Below are 15,742 nucleotides of genomic sequence, written 5' to 3'. Positions count from 1 at the left end.
ATTTTTTATGTTTTTCAAGCTTTCAAATTTTAATCTATGATTTCACAAGGTTTCTTAATCAATCTTTTCAAATAACTTATATCGTTTTTCTTAAACAAAATCCTACGACGGAATCTAGGAAATTTGGGAGTCCATTTTCTATAATTCTTGAGGTGAGTGAATCACATATTTAGGAGTCCAAGATTTGATCCCATAGAAAAAAATGATTTTAATTAATGTTTTAAAAAAATCTCTTTTTATTAGAAGGATATTCCTATGACGGATTTTGAGAAACTGTATTAATTTCTCACTTTCTTGAGGTGAGAAGATTTTATTAAATATAGTCTAATTGATGGAATGTTCTCCACTTATTTTATGAGATCATTGCTTCAAATATTGGAGTAATGAGGGGTAAAATAAGACATTAGTTTTAAAAGAAATTAAAGAATATTTTTAATTCAAGATTTGAAATTTGACCACCATTTTCTAGACGGGCATTGTAAGGTGCTAACAACTTTCTCATACATAAATGACTCCCGAATTCAACTCTAGTTTTTGCAGACCATTTTTTAATGATCTTATTTTAAAAGTATTTCTCTATTTTAGTGTCCAATCACACTATTAAAAGGATTAGCGACGACTCCTATTTTGTTTTAAAACTAACCCATTTTGAGAACGTCGGCTGCTCTACGTTGTTTCGGGCATGTAACGATATTTCTAATTTTTCTTCTGCTAATATCTTAACGCCTTGTGCCATCACTTTTATCTTAAGTAGCCCAGACTTAGCTTTTTCTGTCTTTTCCTGAGCCTTCTTCGCCACCCTCTCAAATTCAATTTCGACGATTGGCCAGAAGGTTCCTTCTTCTCGCACACTTTCTTCTTGTTCCTCCTCGTGATCTTCTTCCTCTTCTATTTTTTTCTCTCTTTCTTCTTCCCACTTCTTCTCATCTTCTTTCTTTTTCCGCTCTTCTTTTCTTTTTCTTTTTCTTTTTTTATCTTTTCTTTCCTCGCCTTTTCCTCGTCTTCTTTCTGCTTCCATTCGGCTTCCTCTTTCATTCTTTCTCTTCTATTGCTTTCTTCAAGGAGCAACTTGAGCATCATTCCAATATTTTCGTCCGTCATGGTATCTCCTTGTCCTAGAAGTTGAAAAGGTTTCAGCCTTCTGTTCCAAAAACTTAACTTGAATCGGGTAATGCTTCATTGCGCGATATGGACGCAAGTTGTGCTTGCTCCGACACAGAACCATCGAAGTGTACAATTTTGGTGTCCCTCTCAGATTGATTGGTCATAGTTGGTGCTTCTTCCTTTACAGACTGATCACTAGCTTTGCTTCCGGCCATTGTCGAAAAGAAGTAAATTGGACGAGGAATAAAAGCTAAGGAAATAGAATCTTACTTGGTTCATCGAAGAAGATGATCAGAGAGCTTAAGAGTTCTGGTGAGAGTTCGCACAGCCAAAAGTTTGAAAACAGGGTTTTTAAAGGGATTAAATAGGTAAAGCTAATCGTGGTTAGGGTTTTAGTTAACCACATGGTTAACGTCATGTGTTATTAATGAAAAGTGATAGCCTGACACCGACGTTTGGGTTTTTATGGTGACGTAATCATTACTCTTAAAATACAAATTTTAAAAGATATAAAACGTTTGAGATTCTCCAAAACCCTAATCATTAATAATGAAACCCTTTTGCTCAACACCTTGATAGTGAACCCTCCTCGCTTGGTGACTTCATCGCACTAAACCCTAACTTAATTCGCCTCAATGTTCCGGGAGAAAACTCGCGCTCCCTAACTTGAAAAAAAATACTAACAAAACTAACTACAAAATTAATTACAAGTACATAAAAATAATTATAAGTATAATATAAAAAGAATACAAAAATTGAGGATGCACATGATAAATAAGAGAAATTTATACAAGATGCATCCTTGCATTTGGGTTCTTTGGCGAGGAAGGTTGTGTCTCATCGCATCCTGCTCCTCTTAGTTTCCTAGCCTTGTTGTCTTCCCCAAAACTTCTTGGATTATTTGTTAAATGGCTCTTTACATTTTGATTGCTCATCGCAATAAGCCTCTACTTTCAATCATTCATCGAATTGTTCAAATGATCTTTCTTAGTCCTTATTGATAGTTATTTAAGATACAAATCTTACTAAGTTGAACAAGTGAACACTTCCTTTGACGCCTTTATATGGGTTCTTAACTTCAACAAATTTAACAGTTAAGATCTCAGACGTTTGAGGGTCTCAACTTTATTTACGATATGCATTCATTGAGTTTCCTCTTGGTCACTCTCTAAGAGATACACTTAACTTTGGGGTTGGTACCTTAAACCTCTTCAGGCAAGCACAAATTACTCTGGTGCCTAAAACCTTTTCATGCATTCTTCAGTTGAATGTGATTCACCAAAGTTAAACGTTTTGTCCAAAATCAAATAAAATCATGTTCCCAAGTTTGAAAAATCAATTCCCAACAACGATGTCAAAAACTTAAAGTAGAAATTTTAGATTTTGGACTCAGGGTTGTTTATATGTGTTATTAATTAAGTGCAATACTTCATAGGTCATGATCATTGTATGCGGATGACTCAGTATGTACCTCTTTATCGCATGAGAGCTAAGTCCTCATTGATTACAAGTTTTTCTATTGCTTACCCAAGTATAAGCAAAACAATAGATTCATCTAGATGATCCAAAGTCGAACACAGGGAATTGATATCAAAGATTAGTTCTAGGATTCACTCATCATTTAAGCGATATAAAAGAATTATCTATACAGTATGATGAAGTGTAAGGTTAAACTATATCTACTTATTTACTCTAGAGAATCTGTAAAAAGGGATAAATATGAAGGTGAGATGGAATTGCAAACTAACTTGTATAATAGAAAATGAAGGAATTCTCTGCGTTACTAGGTGTTTAGACCATGTGAGAGCCTTGATGCGATCTGTCTCAATTAACCAACTTATGATTAAGGCGAGCACCTCTCAGTGTCTTAAATGCCACACTTGCTCGCCTCTCGGGATGCAAATGACTAAACTTGGTTAAACGAGATAAATCTAAAAGGGTTCATTTATAAAGCTTATAGAACTTCTCATTTAAGGAGAACAACCTCTCGACGCCTAATGTCCACACATGTTCTCCTTTCGGGATACAAATGATGGAAATTATCTTGCCAACTCCTTCTTGCGCACGTTAGCCATATCCTTGCTACTTGCCCTCTCGATTAGTTAGCGATAAGCACTGGCCAAGTGATGATTATAGCTCAACTAACGCGATAAGAGTCATAAACTAAGCTTCTTATCAAGAACTTATCATAAGATCAAACTACTAATAACACATTGAAAGATGAATAATAAAGAAATGATAGATTGGGAAGGTATAACATGCAATATATTAGAGAATGTAGGCTTTAGGCCATTGTACAATATGAACAAATACATTGCAAAGAAATACAAAAATGGAAAGTGTAGAAATGAACATTACAAGTTAAAGGAAATGGAAAATGGCATCTTCTCTACTCATATTTTAAGCTCTCACTTACAGATTGACGGGAGAAGAAGAATAATACTTTTACAGATGGCGAAAAGGCTACTTCTTTCTGCCCTTCTCTAAAGTTTGGCCAATTTAGGTGTTAGTCGGACATAAACATATGACTCTTCACATAGCCAACTGTTCTTGCTTGGTAGGGAAGAAGTTCTTTATATAGGAAACTTTCGGCGGAAAACTTTTATTCTTATGATCATGTTAGCATCGATTGTAGCCTTTATCAAGTCACATCAACTCCAACTACCATTCTTGTCCTTTAGTGAACCATCCTCACGTGATGACGTAGATCCTCGCCCTAGCAGTTGTTCTCGCTAGAGGGCTCTTCTCGCGTAGCTCTTGCGTGAGATTCTCTGCGAGTCACTAGTCTCTTCTTTTGTTTCTATTCTGTGTTAAGACACTAAAAACGTGGTAAAACGGACATGGATACTTCTGTAAAGTGTATTTCTAAATACTTATGCTTTTTCAACATAATCATGGCATTTTGATCGACTTCTCTATATTTTGGCCTCGTTATTCTATAAAAGAGGTTACAATAACTTATATTTCTACAAGTTATCATCTACCTAACGTCAATAGGAATCAACATTTATTTTGCAGCAAATGGAGAAGATCTTTGGAGACTTCTTCAAATCAAACTTTTTGGACCTGCATTATTGATCTAAGTTGCTTATTCAGTAAAATGGTGTGTCGTTGTTTAACCCTTGTTAATTTAAGAATGTTAAGGCTACAATACAATCTTGGTAATTAATTTTTGGAATTTATTTATTTTGGAATTGTTTTTTGTTTATTTTTGGAATGTTAAGACATAAATAGAACAAAAATCACTAGAGTATTACTTACACATTTTCTTCAACTAGTTATTTTTTTTTAAAGTGAATTCAGTATGCAAAACTCAGAGCATCAATGGCCAACTATGCCTCGAGATATGCATTCTGTGAATTCATAATATTAAAACTCGGGGCATCTCGGAACAACATGCCCCAAGAAATGACTTCTGTGAATTCTTTATTTAAAACCCATGGCATCTTAGGACAACAATGCCCCGAGTTATATACTCTGCAGCAATAAATAATAGATATTGGTGGATCTTAGGCTACCATTGCACCGAGATATGCATTTTGAGATTACGTACAAGACACTTTAATAGGTAGTAATTGCAAGAATGAATTTAATATGGTCATTATGGCTGAATGAATTTAAGAATCAATCAAAATTATACAAGTCCAACGACGATAAAATATTGGGGGGAAATGACATCACTAAGATAATCTAATATCATATTCTATCAAAAATTGATCTTCGTGAAAAAAGGCATCTGCAAGAAAAAGAAAACACACGTAAATCAGTATTTTGTGATGAATCTCGGACCATTCTCGATCGAGATTACATGAATAAGCAATAAAACTCGGGTAAGATTGCACTAGGATGCCCAAGATTAGGGTTTTGCATGCATTATGTGTGGTATTCTCAGTCAAATCTCGGGGGAAATCAATCTTGAGATTACCGTACAAAATGAACGTGAAACTTATCTGATCTTGGGACTCCTTCAACAAAGCTCGGGGTAAAGTCATAAATCTTGACCGAGATTCATCATCTGCACGTACCAAGATTCATGAAAAAACATAGATTCTTTAAAGGAGTTCACAAAAAACTATAAAATTAGACTAGATTAACTCAACAACAACTAAATTAGAGCACCAAGACTATTGGCGAATACTAACGCCCGTTGGTGTATAAATTGAGTGAAAAAAAAGAACTACAACGTCGTTCCGTTCTTTTTTCAGTCGCATGAGAAACGACAGATGGCAATTCCCATTTTACGCGCGTGAGAAATAGCGCGTGAGGCGAACATTAGAGTGATTGAGTAGAGGACAGTTCAACGCCGAAACTTTCGTATACTATAAAATCTTAGATATGAAGCAAAACCCAAAAACCCTCGGAAAAGAGCCTCCATTGGAGAACCCACATCTCCCCCTCCCCCTCCCCCTCTACTGCCGGACATTTTCTTCCGGGAATTTCTCTTTCAACAATCACCATGTCTCAATCTTTGGAGCTTTTACTCATTCAATTCCTTATGCCCGACAATGATGCCCGCCGGCAAGCGGAAGAGCAGATTAAGCGCTTGGCCAAGGATCCCCAGGTGGTACCTGCTCTTATTCAGCACCTCCGCACTGCCAAGACTCCCAACGTCCGCCAGTTAGCTGCTGTTTTGCTCCGTAAGAAGATCACCGGTCATTGGGCTAAGCTTTCTCCTGAACTCAAGCTGCTTGTTAAGCAGTCATTGATTGAGAGCATCACTATGGAGCACAGGTCCTTCTTGATTTTTCATTCTGAGTTCTCAATTCCAAATGATTCGGTGTAAAGGGAATTGGGTTTGTTCCAATTCATGGAATTCGTCTATTCCTAGCATTAGTTATCTTCTATGTTGGAAATTTCAATGAACATTTTTTTTGGTATATTTTGCTATTGATTGTCCTTGATTTCTATTGTTAATAAATAAGCGGTGATCTTGCAGTCCACCAGTGAGGAGAGCAAGTGCGAATGTCGTAAGTATTGTTGCAAAATATGCTGTTCCGGCTGGGGACTGGCCGGACTTGTTGCCTTTTCTGTTCCAATGTAGTCAGAGTGCACAGGAAGATCATAGAGAAGTAAGTTCGTACCCTACAAGTAATTTTTACTAATTTCCAATCAATCAATGTAAATGTACTCGTACCTCAAATGCACCAGCTACGTTCACAACATGACTAAATAATTTTAGACTGTGCATATTTTGTATCTTCTTCTTGTTCTTTAACTGGTGGTCCGTGTTCATTGAAGATTTGAAGTCTTATTAAACGCTGTAATTGGTATGGACTAAATCCAATTGTTTCAGCTGATGACTAAAATGTATGATTCCCTTGGTGTTAGTAGGTGGCTTTGATTCTATTGAGCTCCCTGACAGAAACGATTGGAAATACTTTCCTACCACATTTTACAGATTTGCAAGCTCTCCTACTTAAGTGCTTGCAGGACGAGACTAGCAGCCGTGTCAGAGTTGCTGCTTTGAAGTAATGTTTTTGTCTTTTACTTGCTCCATCTTCTTATCCTTAAGTAGCTTTGTTATTTACATAAATATTTTCTTCTAATGTTCAGGGCAGTGGGATCTTTTCTGGAATTTACTAATGATGGAGCTGAAGTGGTAAGCCAGAATATGATTATGTTAGAATGGAATTTATGGTTTATTTATTTTGAGCTTCTGGTGATTACCCCCCCCCCCCCCCCCCGGTGGTTTCCTTAGTGCATCAGTTTTCAAGTTGTTTTATCATTTCCTTTGGGTGTCATTTCTAATACCAATGTTTCTTCTATGTTATTTTATTCCAGCTCACAATCATTCACTCATATCTATCAACGCAGGTCAAATTTCGGGAGTTCATTCCCAGCATTCTAAATGTTGCAAGGCAATGCCTTGCTAATGGTGAGGAGGACGTTGCGGTAATAGCTTTTGAGATATTTGATGAACTGATTGAATCTCCTGCTCCGCTTCTTGGGGAATCTGTTAGATCAATTGTTCAATTTTCTCTTGAAGTTTGTTCTAGCCAAAATTTGGAATCTAGCACTCGTCATCAGGTAGGGCTGTCTATGTAACTTTTCTTCAAAAAAAAAAAAAAGAAAAATTTGGAATTTCTTTTCAAGAGAGAATGCTTTTTTTGTGCTCTCTTTTCTTTTTACCCCTAATCATTCTGTCTCTGTTCCTTGTTCGATCCCAGGCAATTCAGATAATCTCATGGCTGGCAAAGTATAAGCCCAACTCCCTGAAAAAGCATAAATTGATTGTTCCTGTTCTACAAGTTATGTGCCCATTACTTGCAGAGTCATCTGACGTAGATGATGATCTTGCTTCTGATCGAGCTGCTGCTGAGGTTATTGATACAATGGCCTTAAATCTATCAAAGCATGTTTTTCCCCCTGTGCTTGAATTTGCTTCTCTTAGTAGTCAAAGTGCAAATCCAAAATTCCGTGAAGCTTCTGTAACATCTTTAGGGGTCATATCTGAAGGTTGTGCAGACCATGTAAAGAGTAAGTTAGAACCAGTTCTTCATATAGTCCTTGGAGCATTAAGGGACCCAGAACAAATGGTAAGAGGGGCTGCATCTTTTGCCCTGGGTCAATTTGCTGAGCATTTACAGCCCGAAATAGTGTCACTCTATGAGAGTGTGCTTCCTTGCATTTTAAATGCCCTTGAAGATAGTTCTGATGAAGTGAAGGTATGGTGGATCCATGGAGGAGAAATTATGTCATGATTGAAGTTGTGCACAAGTTTTTAGTGAAAGTGAATTTTCATCTGCAGGAAAAATCATACTATGCATTGGCTGCATTTTGTGAGAACATGGGCGAGGAAATTCTTCCTTTTCTTGATCCTTTGATGGGTAAACTTCTCTCTGCCCTTCAGACAAGCCCCCGAAACCTGCAGGAAACATGCATGGTACAGCATATACTATCTTTCAAAATTTGTCCTCGCCCTGCCATCTAGAGACTTTGAAATGAATTCTTAATCTTCTGTGAACCAAATATATTTCCATGACTTGAAATTCGTTGAATGAATTACAGTCTGCAATCGGTTCAGTAGCAGCTGCAGCAGAACAAGCTTTCTTGCCTTATGCTGAGAGAGTGTTGGAGTTGATGAAAATTTTTATGGTTCTTACCAAGGATGAGGAGCTATGTTCCCGAGCAAGAGCAACTGAGTTGGTTGGAATAGTTGCCATGTCTGCTGGGAGAACTCGGATGGAACAGATTCTACCTCCTTTTATTGAGGCGGCAATTGCTGTAATGCATAAGCTCTTCTCTTTGGCTGGTCTAGATTTCTCTGTTTACCTTCAAAGATTTAATCCATCCATTCTATTCTCTTAGGGTTTCGGTTTGGACTTCAGCGAGTTGCGAGAGTATACTCATGGATTCTTCAGCAATGTAGCGGAAATTTTGGACGATGGATTTGTGAAGGTAATAATCTTTGTATGATTTCGTTGTCAATCATTTTCTCATATTTACAGTATCTTTGAAGTTGAACTTTGTTTTGAAAACAGTATCTTGCTCATGTTGTACCCCTCGCATTCTCTTCTTGCAATCTCGATGATGGCTCTGCTGTAGATATAGATGAATCAGATGATGAAAATGTAAATGGGTTTGGAGGAGTTTCATCTGATGATGAAGCTCATGATGAGCCCAGAGTTCGAAACATCAGTATCAGGACAGGGGTGCTGGATGAAAAGGCAGCAGCAACACAAGCTCTTGGCTTGTTTGCACTACACACAAAGAGCTCTTATGCACCGTATCCTTTGTCATGGTTTTTTGTATTATTATTTTTGAATTCCCGTGGAACCCTGCTGTCATCAATTACTATTTTGGGTTCTTTAACCATACTAAGCTATTTGGAGGAAACACTAAAGATTTTGGTTCGACATTCTGGATATTTTCATGAAGATGTCCGACTTCAGGCAATCATTTCTTTGGAACGTGAGTTGTTAGCTCTTCTTTCTTTGCAATTATTCTGTAGCCACTGGATAGCTGCCTTTTTTCAAGTTATTCTTTATGGTTGGTAAATATATCTTTTCTTTTCTTAGACATTATTCTCTGTGCAACTCATTTATAATAAACAATAAATACTGAGGGAGCATTACTAGTGTTAAGCTCGTAAATTTTAATTGTTTATTATGTTTTCTGTTTATTTTATTTGGACTAGAACGTGAGGGTATCAGTAGCCTTCTTAATTATCGTTATTTATTTATTTTTATTTTTATCTTTTTGGATCTATTCTTCTTTTCGTTTTCATATCTTATACTTGTTTAGGGCTGTTTGGATTATGGTAATTACGTTTTTATTCATTTTCACTGTATGCGACTGCAGATATTCTTAAAGCAGCTCAGGCAATCTCCCAAAGTTACAACGTGAGTACTTATCAACACCCCTCTCCTCGCATTTGGAGTTAGAGTTCTTTCGCACCCCATGTTTGCCGTCAATTTATTAATTGAGAATTTGATGGTTGATTATTGGTGAATTTTAAATTCTTTAATTTTACATATTCTTGTTTTGGCATTTGTGTATGAATTTATTGCTTTCTTCTCTCAATGAGACAGGATATTGGTTACCTTTTTTTACAAGAAAATTTTATTCCTACGTGATGTGTTATTTTATTCACTTTTCCTCGTCGTTTTCCCCGTTGTTCAGGATGCATCGTCAAAGGCAAAAGAAATTTTTGGTAAGACTGTCAGAGCATGCTATGGCACTCTGTCTACTTGTTTAATTTTTGTTTGAGTGGCAATTAAGTTCTTCATTTGTTCTAGATACTGTGATGAATATTTATATCAAGACCATGGTTGAAGATGAGGACAAAGAAGTAGTTGCTCAAGCTTGTACAAGCATGGCTGACATTATCAAGGATTATGGCTATGTTGCAGTGGAACCTTGTAAGTTTGGGTATTGAGTCTCAGATTGCTGTGATGAATTTTTATTCAACCATTCTATCTGACTCTTATGGTTTGTTGTTATGGTATAAACATATTAGATATGCCTCGGCTAGTTGATGCAACATTAGTTCTGCTTCGTGAGGAATCTGCTTGTCAGCAAGTGGAATCTGATGGTGAAATAGATGAGGATGATACTGAACATGATGAAGTGCTTATGGATGCAGTGTCTGATCTGCTTCCCGCATTTGCAAAGGCCATGGGCTCTTACTTTGCACCCATCTTTGCAAAGCTATTTGAACCATTAATGAAATTTTCGGTGAGTTAGCAACTGGGTTTCATAGTTCTTAAAAGATTTATAAGAGAATAACTTATGAACTGTTGCCTCATTTTCCTTCATGTTCATCCAGAGAGCCTCACGACCTCCTCAAGATCGAACTATGGTGGTTGCCTGTCTTGCCGAAGTAGCCCAAGACATGGGGGCTCCAATTGCTGCTTATGTCGATGTAACTATTGATTACCACAGTTAATTTTGTTTTTGCTTCTTTATGTGTAGACCAATTATTTTACGAGGTGTTTGGGGCAAGGAGTTAAGTTACTCTTGAGACGACAATTCACGGAGTTAATAATAGATGAAAGTGATGTTTTCTAGTGGTGGACCCACGAACTCCTTGGGCCAAACAAGGAGTGTACTTCACAACTCCACACTTCCCAACTCCTTGGTCCAAACACCCCATCAAGTGATCTAGAAAAATTGATAATATCTGGTGAAAATACTAAATTGTGACTTTAAAAAACAAATGTTTTTCACTGATTAGGAGTGTTCAAGAATCCAAGATTTCAATGATGAAAGTGGCTTCAAAATGTCTAAGAATAGTAATAAAAATACTCAATGGTATGTTTAGGAAAAACATTTAACTACTGCATTTCCAACTTCACATAAAAATATATTTTCTTTTCAAAAGACATGCAAACGATTGACATTTAAAGTGGCTATTTTCTAATGCTACATGCGTAACTTTCAGAAAGTAATGCCTTTGGTTCTCAAAGAACTGGCATCGTCAAAGGCAACTAATAGAAGGAATGCTGCATTTTGTGTTGGAGAGTTCTGCAAGAATGGGGGCGAGTCTACTTTAAAGTATCCTTGTCTATGCAATTATATTGGGTTATTTACTTTCATCTGTTAATGTTGTCTTGATTGTTTCAATAGCGCTTTTTGTGTTGCTTACCTTGGAATCTAATATTGTTATGTTTTACTGAATCATATGCTTATATATTATTTTCCACATTCAAATTTTTGCTTTGAGCTTTCTTTATAATCAACCCCACCTTTTTTCTTAATCAATATCAGATATTACAATGATATATTTCGTGGACTCTACCCATTATTTGGGGAATCTGAGTCAGACAATGCTGTTAGGGATAATGCAGCTGGTGCAGTCGCAAGAATGATAATGGTGCACCCTGAAGCTGTCCCATTGAATCAGGTTAGTTTATCTTTGGTTATTGTTCCCTCCCAGTTTTGTTCCTTCTGCATCGGTAGGTCCTGGCTTAACTGTTTTGTTTTGATCTTGTTACCTAGGTACTCCAAGTTTTTCTGAAAGCTCTACCTTTAAAAGAAGATCACGAGGAGTCCATGTCCGTCTATGGTTGTGTGTCTACTCTTGTTTTGTCGTCTAATCCTCAGGTATTTGTTCTGTTGGTCGTTAGTATGCTTTGAAAATGCTTATATATGGAGGGCATAGTTTTGTTTTTTGGAGATAATTCAGTAACAAAAACTTTTTGTTAGCCACCCAATTACATGGGATAACTAGGAAGCACTTGATCTTATGATAGATTCTTACGGAAATTCATATCATGTTGAATTGTTTCTTTTTTATATAAAATTGCTCCAAACAGGAAAATCTAGGGTTCCCAAGTCTCCCATAGTGCACAGTAACACTGGGGGAAACGTTTTTGTACACAAGGGAAATTATGCATACTTCATTACTTTCTAAAGTTTGGGGGAAATATTACAAATTCCAAAATTTAGGTCATCCATACAAAGAAAAATAACCTAGATGTAAATTTTTCATTTTTGTTAAAATTTTACCGATATTTTCTGTTCATGTATCCAAACATGGGGAAGTCTTCATAAACCTTTTACTTCATCTATGCCATAGGACCTAAATTGTATGTGTATTGGATAACATGTGGAAGAAGTTTAGGTGGTCTAATAAACCATAATGGCCAACACGATGTTTAAACGAGTAAGATAGAGAGGTATGAAACAGAAAAGCATGAAGAAAAGGCAAACAAATAGTAATTGGAGGGCTGATCAAATTTGAGATGAACTAAAAGACCCAAACTAAGTTCGTTAAATATTGAAAAAGAAATCTGGTTGAATATAGTTCTGCTAATTAGTCTGCCAATTGCAGATCCTTTCTTTAGTTCCGGAGTTGGTTAATATCTTTGCTCATGTTGTGGCATCGCCTATCGAAACGTCAGAAGTTAAAGCTCAAGTAGGCAGAGCTTTCTCACATCTACTTTCACTCTATGGTCAACAAATGCAACCACTTTTGAGCAGTCTCCCACCCGCGCATGCAAATGCCTTAGCTGCATATGCCCCTAAATGCTAGCAATCCCTTCAAACTGCATTTTTCTCTTATCCAACTTGTTTTTTCAACAAGCTTTCTTTCCCGCACAAAGTTATCATTTCGAGAAAAAACTTTGTAAGATGAAAAGTTCCCCCATCAGGTATGTTGAAATATCTACATCTCCTTTGCTTATTTTTCTGCTACATTTTATGTTTGTTTCCTTAACATCAAAACCATCGCTTGATTGTACAGGTCGCTCATTGGCACTCGGGGTGCCATTTTTCTTTTTCTCCTCCAGGAGACGATACCCATTTTTGTTTAGATTCATTTGTTTTTATATTATGTTCTATTATATTCTTCCCTATTCTTAGTTTCAATAATTTTTTTACCATCGTGTGTTCTTCCCAGTTTAGCGTGTGAAGTGGTTTAGAGTAAAGGCTTTATTTAATTATTTTTATTATTTTTTTGGGTGGATGTGAATTTTGCAATGCATCCATAGTCGATAGTGATTTTGTTCTTTTTTTTCCCCACTTTGTGGTTAAGCAATGTTTATGTTTACATTGAGATTGAGTTACTAAAGAAAATATATGGTTGTGGTTTGCTCTGTATATTTTATCTTTTTTTCTTTAATGGAGATTTGTGTTTTGTATTGGAACTTGAAACTAGCAAGGAAAAACTATAGTGGTTCATATTGATTTATTTGTATTATATTGAGTAAAATACGTGTATCCTACTCGGATTCATTATTATAGTATTTACTGTAAAATCTACGACCTAATATAGAAGTTGTGATAAATTAATGGAAATGGTATAGTTGAAATTTTATTTACCAAGTAAAAAAGACAGGTACTTGTTGTTTAATGAACTTGGCTGAGGCTCTTTCTTTGGGTCAATTACTTTATATGTATATTTAGTATAACAGCATGTGGGAAAGATTTCGACGTTGACTTCTTAATCTTTTTAAGGCCTATTTAATGAAATCAAGAGGTTTTTTGGACATTAACCACAAGTGGTAGAGTGTGTTATTATATTATAAATCAACAATCAATTATACTATTATATCAAATCTCTTTTTTTTATTTATTTAATATTTCATACTCAATCTCTATTTTCACTTGCACTATTTCCTATGGTAGATTTAGCATAGGCTTAGGGGGCTCGAGCCTCCTTCCAATCCAAATTCAAATTTTATGTATGTAGTTTATTTTTTATATTTTTCTTTTAGTCTCTATCAATATATTTTTTAGATCTGCACTGTTTCCTACTTATCATCTTTTTTTTTTCATATTTGTTACCATCTTTATTATTTTCTACTAAAACTAACATAACGTTTATTCCAAATTATTTCAACTTAGATTGAAATAATTTGTATTCCATACAAATTATTATAACCTATTAGCTATAGTAACAATCTTATGACAAAAAAAACTTTGTAAATAGGGACTTATTAAGATCTTTTTATAGTTTAAACACAATATTGGCATCCATATTAGACACAATCTTCAAAATGTTTATATCTCATTCCCTTTCATCAGTAGTGAAGTTTGATATTTTTTGAACTTTCAAATAATTTTTTTTATCTTGGTTTATTGAAAATAAAAGAAAAGCAAGGATTAATATAATTATTTCTTCCTGTTTAAAGATCAAAACAAACATTCTGAAAATTTGGAAACTAAAATAAATTTAATATGGAGAATCGAAATGATAATTTATTACTAACGAAAACCCCTAACTTTTCTATTACATGAACTAGATTGTGATAAATTTTAAAATATAAGAAATAAATTATTACAAACCAAAGTTTAGGAATTAAATTGTTATTTAACTTCTACAGATGTTCAAGAACTAGTGATATTTTTTATACCATATATTTTCTTTTTATTCTATTGTTGTCTCCCTAATTTTCAACACTTGGTATGTTAGCCCACTCCAGGTTTCCATATTCCTTTCTTCTTCTCTTCTCTCTTGATCCTTCCCACTCCTCCCTTACTACTTCGTAATTCTTCTCCCTTCTCCCTCCTTCATAATCTTTCTCGGTTCCCCTCTTTCATCTCATCATGGAACTCTCTCGCTAGCTCCACTCGTTAGAAACCTATCACATCGACGACCACTGCATCCATAATTGAAAAACTCGACCCCAGAACAACCGGTTTGCTCGTCGAAGAACATAGTATGATCACAAGAAGTGACGGTGAAACGGTGGAGGAGGACGAGGCATTTGGTGAATTTGACAAATGGGATTAGATGACCCATTCTAGAACTTGGCATCATTACAACGTGGGGCGTTGGAGGTTCAACTTCTTGTTGTTCTTCTCTCTGTTTTGCTTCTTCCATGGTGGTTCAGTCGGCTGTGGGCAGGAAGAAGAATGATACTTGCTAACTATGAACAAACTTCAACGTTAGGAAATTATTATTATGTACAACAGATTGAAAAATACTACCACTTTGGTCCACCTATTATTTAGTTTGTAAGATTTGTGGTATTTGGGGAGCTAAAATGAAATTAGAGATAGTCGAATGCATGTCGAAAAGAAACTAGTTTTCTTAGTATTAACTTTGTTCAAAACACTCCTCCAACACATAATTTTTTGCTTTCCTTACATTGTGCCATTCTAATTCTTGTGCCGAAACGCCCCTTTAATTCGCAATTTTTCAAAATATTATGTAACCTTTTATATTTGAGAATGGTTTCCATTCGATTGAAATTACAAATTTATTAATTTATAATACTACAAAAGTAATAAAACTATTAAAACCTTAATTTTTTTTCAGAATTAATTAAAAGACATTAAAACTAAACTAGAAAACCAAATATTTAGTAAGTAATTCGATATTAAAAATATAAAATTTTAACTTGAAAGATAAAGATCGAAACAAGATTTCAATTTTATTTCAATATCAAAAGTAAATTGTAACATTTTAAAACTTAAAACCAAAATAAAATTATATTTGAAACTAAATAAAATTAAATCTAAAACTAAAGAGAGGTGAGTGTTGCTTTTTTCTTTCAATAAATTTTAAAACCATTAATCAAATAAAATTATTATTATTATTATGTTATTTGGTAAACTGTTATTTTATAAATATTTTGGTTGATTTTTCTCTAATGAAAACGATCGATTAGAGGCAAATGTTTATCAAATAGTAGAAACTTTTTTTTATCAACTAGTATGAGTGGGAAAGAGCTACATACTTATTAAAGAC

The 15,742-nt window shown here is 35.2% G+C and overlaps 1 protein-coding gene across 2 annotated transcripts; it reads left to right on the top strand.

Moving 5' to 3' along the window:
* The first annotated feature begins 5,446 nt into the window (after nt 1-5,446).
* Nucleotides 5,447-13,146, top strand: LOC103496116 (uncharacterized). Of its 2 annotated transcripts, XM_008457852.3 has the most exons (21): nt 5,448-5,835; nt 6,041-6,173; nt 6,436-6,572; nt 6,658-6,703; nt 6,919-7,131; nt 7,272-7,769; nt 7,853-7,987; nt 8,113-8,328; nt 8,413-8,502; nt 8,586-8,830; nt 8,927-9,015; nt 9,406-9,446; nt 9,727-9,757; nt 9,843-9,965; nt 10,064-10,281; nt 10,373-10,468; nt 10,988-11,100; nt 11,314-11,449; nt 11,545-11,649; nt 12,380-12,698; nt 12,791-13,146. In XM_008457852.3, exons 1-20 carry the CDS (start codon nt 5,561-5,563, stop codon nt 12,578-12,580), a joined length of 3,141 nt encoding a protein of 1,046 aa, XP_008456074.1. In that variant the 5' UTR covers nt 5,448-5,560; the 3' UTR covers nt 12,581-12,698; nt 12,791-13,146. The 2 variants fall into 2 exon arrangements, with proteins under 2 accessions (XP_016901914.1, XP_008456074.1); XM_017046425.2 differs by lacking the exons at nt 11,314-11,449; nt 11,545-11,649; nt 12,380-12,698; nt 12,791-13,146 and adding an exon at nt 10,781-10,857 and having other exon boundaries at nt 5,447-5,835.
* The last annotated feature ends 2,596 nt before the right edge of the window (nt 13,147-15,742 follow it).

The sequence above is a fragment of the Cucumis melo genome, chromosome 6, assembly GCF_025177605.1.
Source record: "Cucumis melo cultivar AY chromosome 6, USDA_Cmelo_AY_1.0, whole genome shotgun sequence".
Lineage (NCBI taxonomy): Eukaryota > Viridiplantae > Streptophyta > Magnoliopsida > Cucurbitales > Cucurbitaceae > Cucumis > Cucumis melo.
Note: the sequence above shows the minus strand (reverse complement) of the source record. Positions and strands in the feature narration are given on the sequence as shown.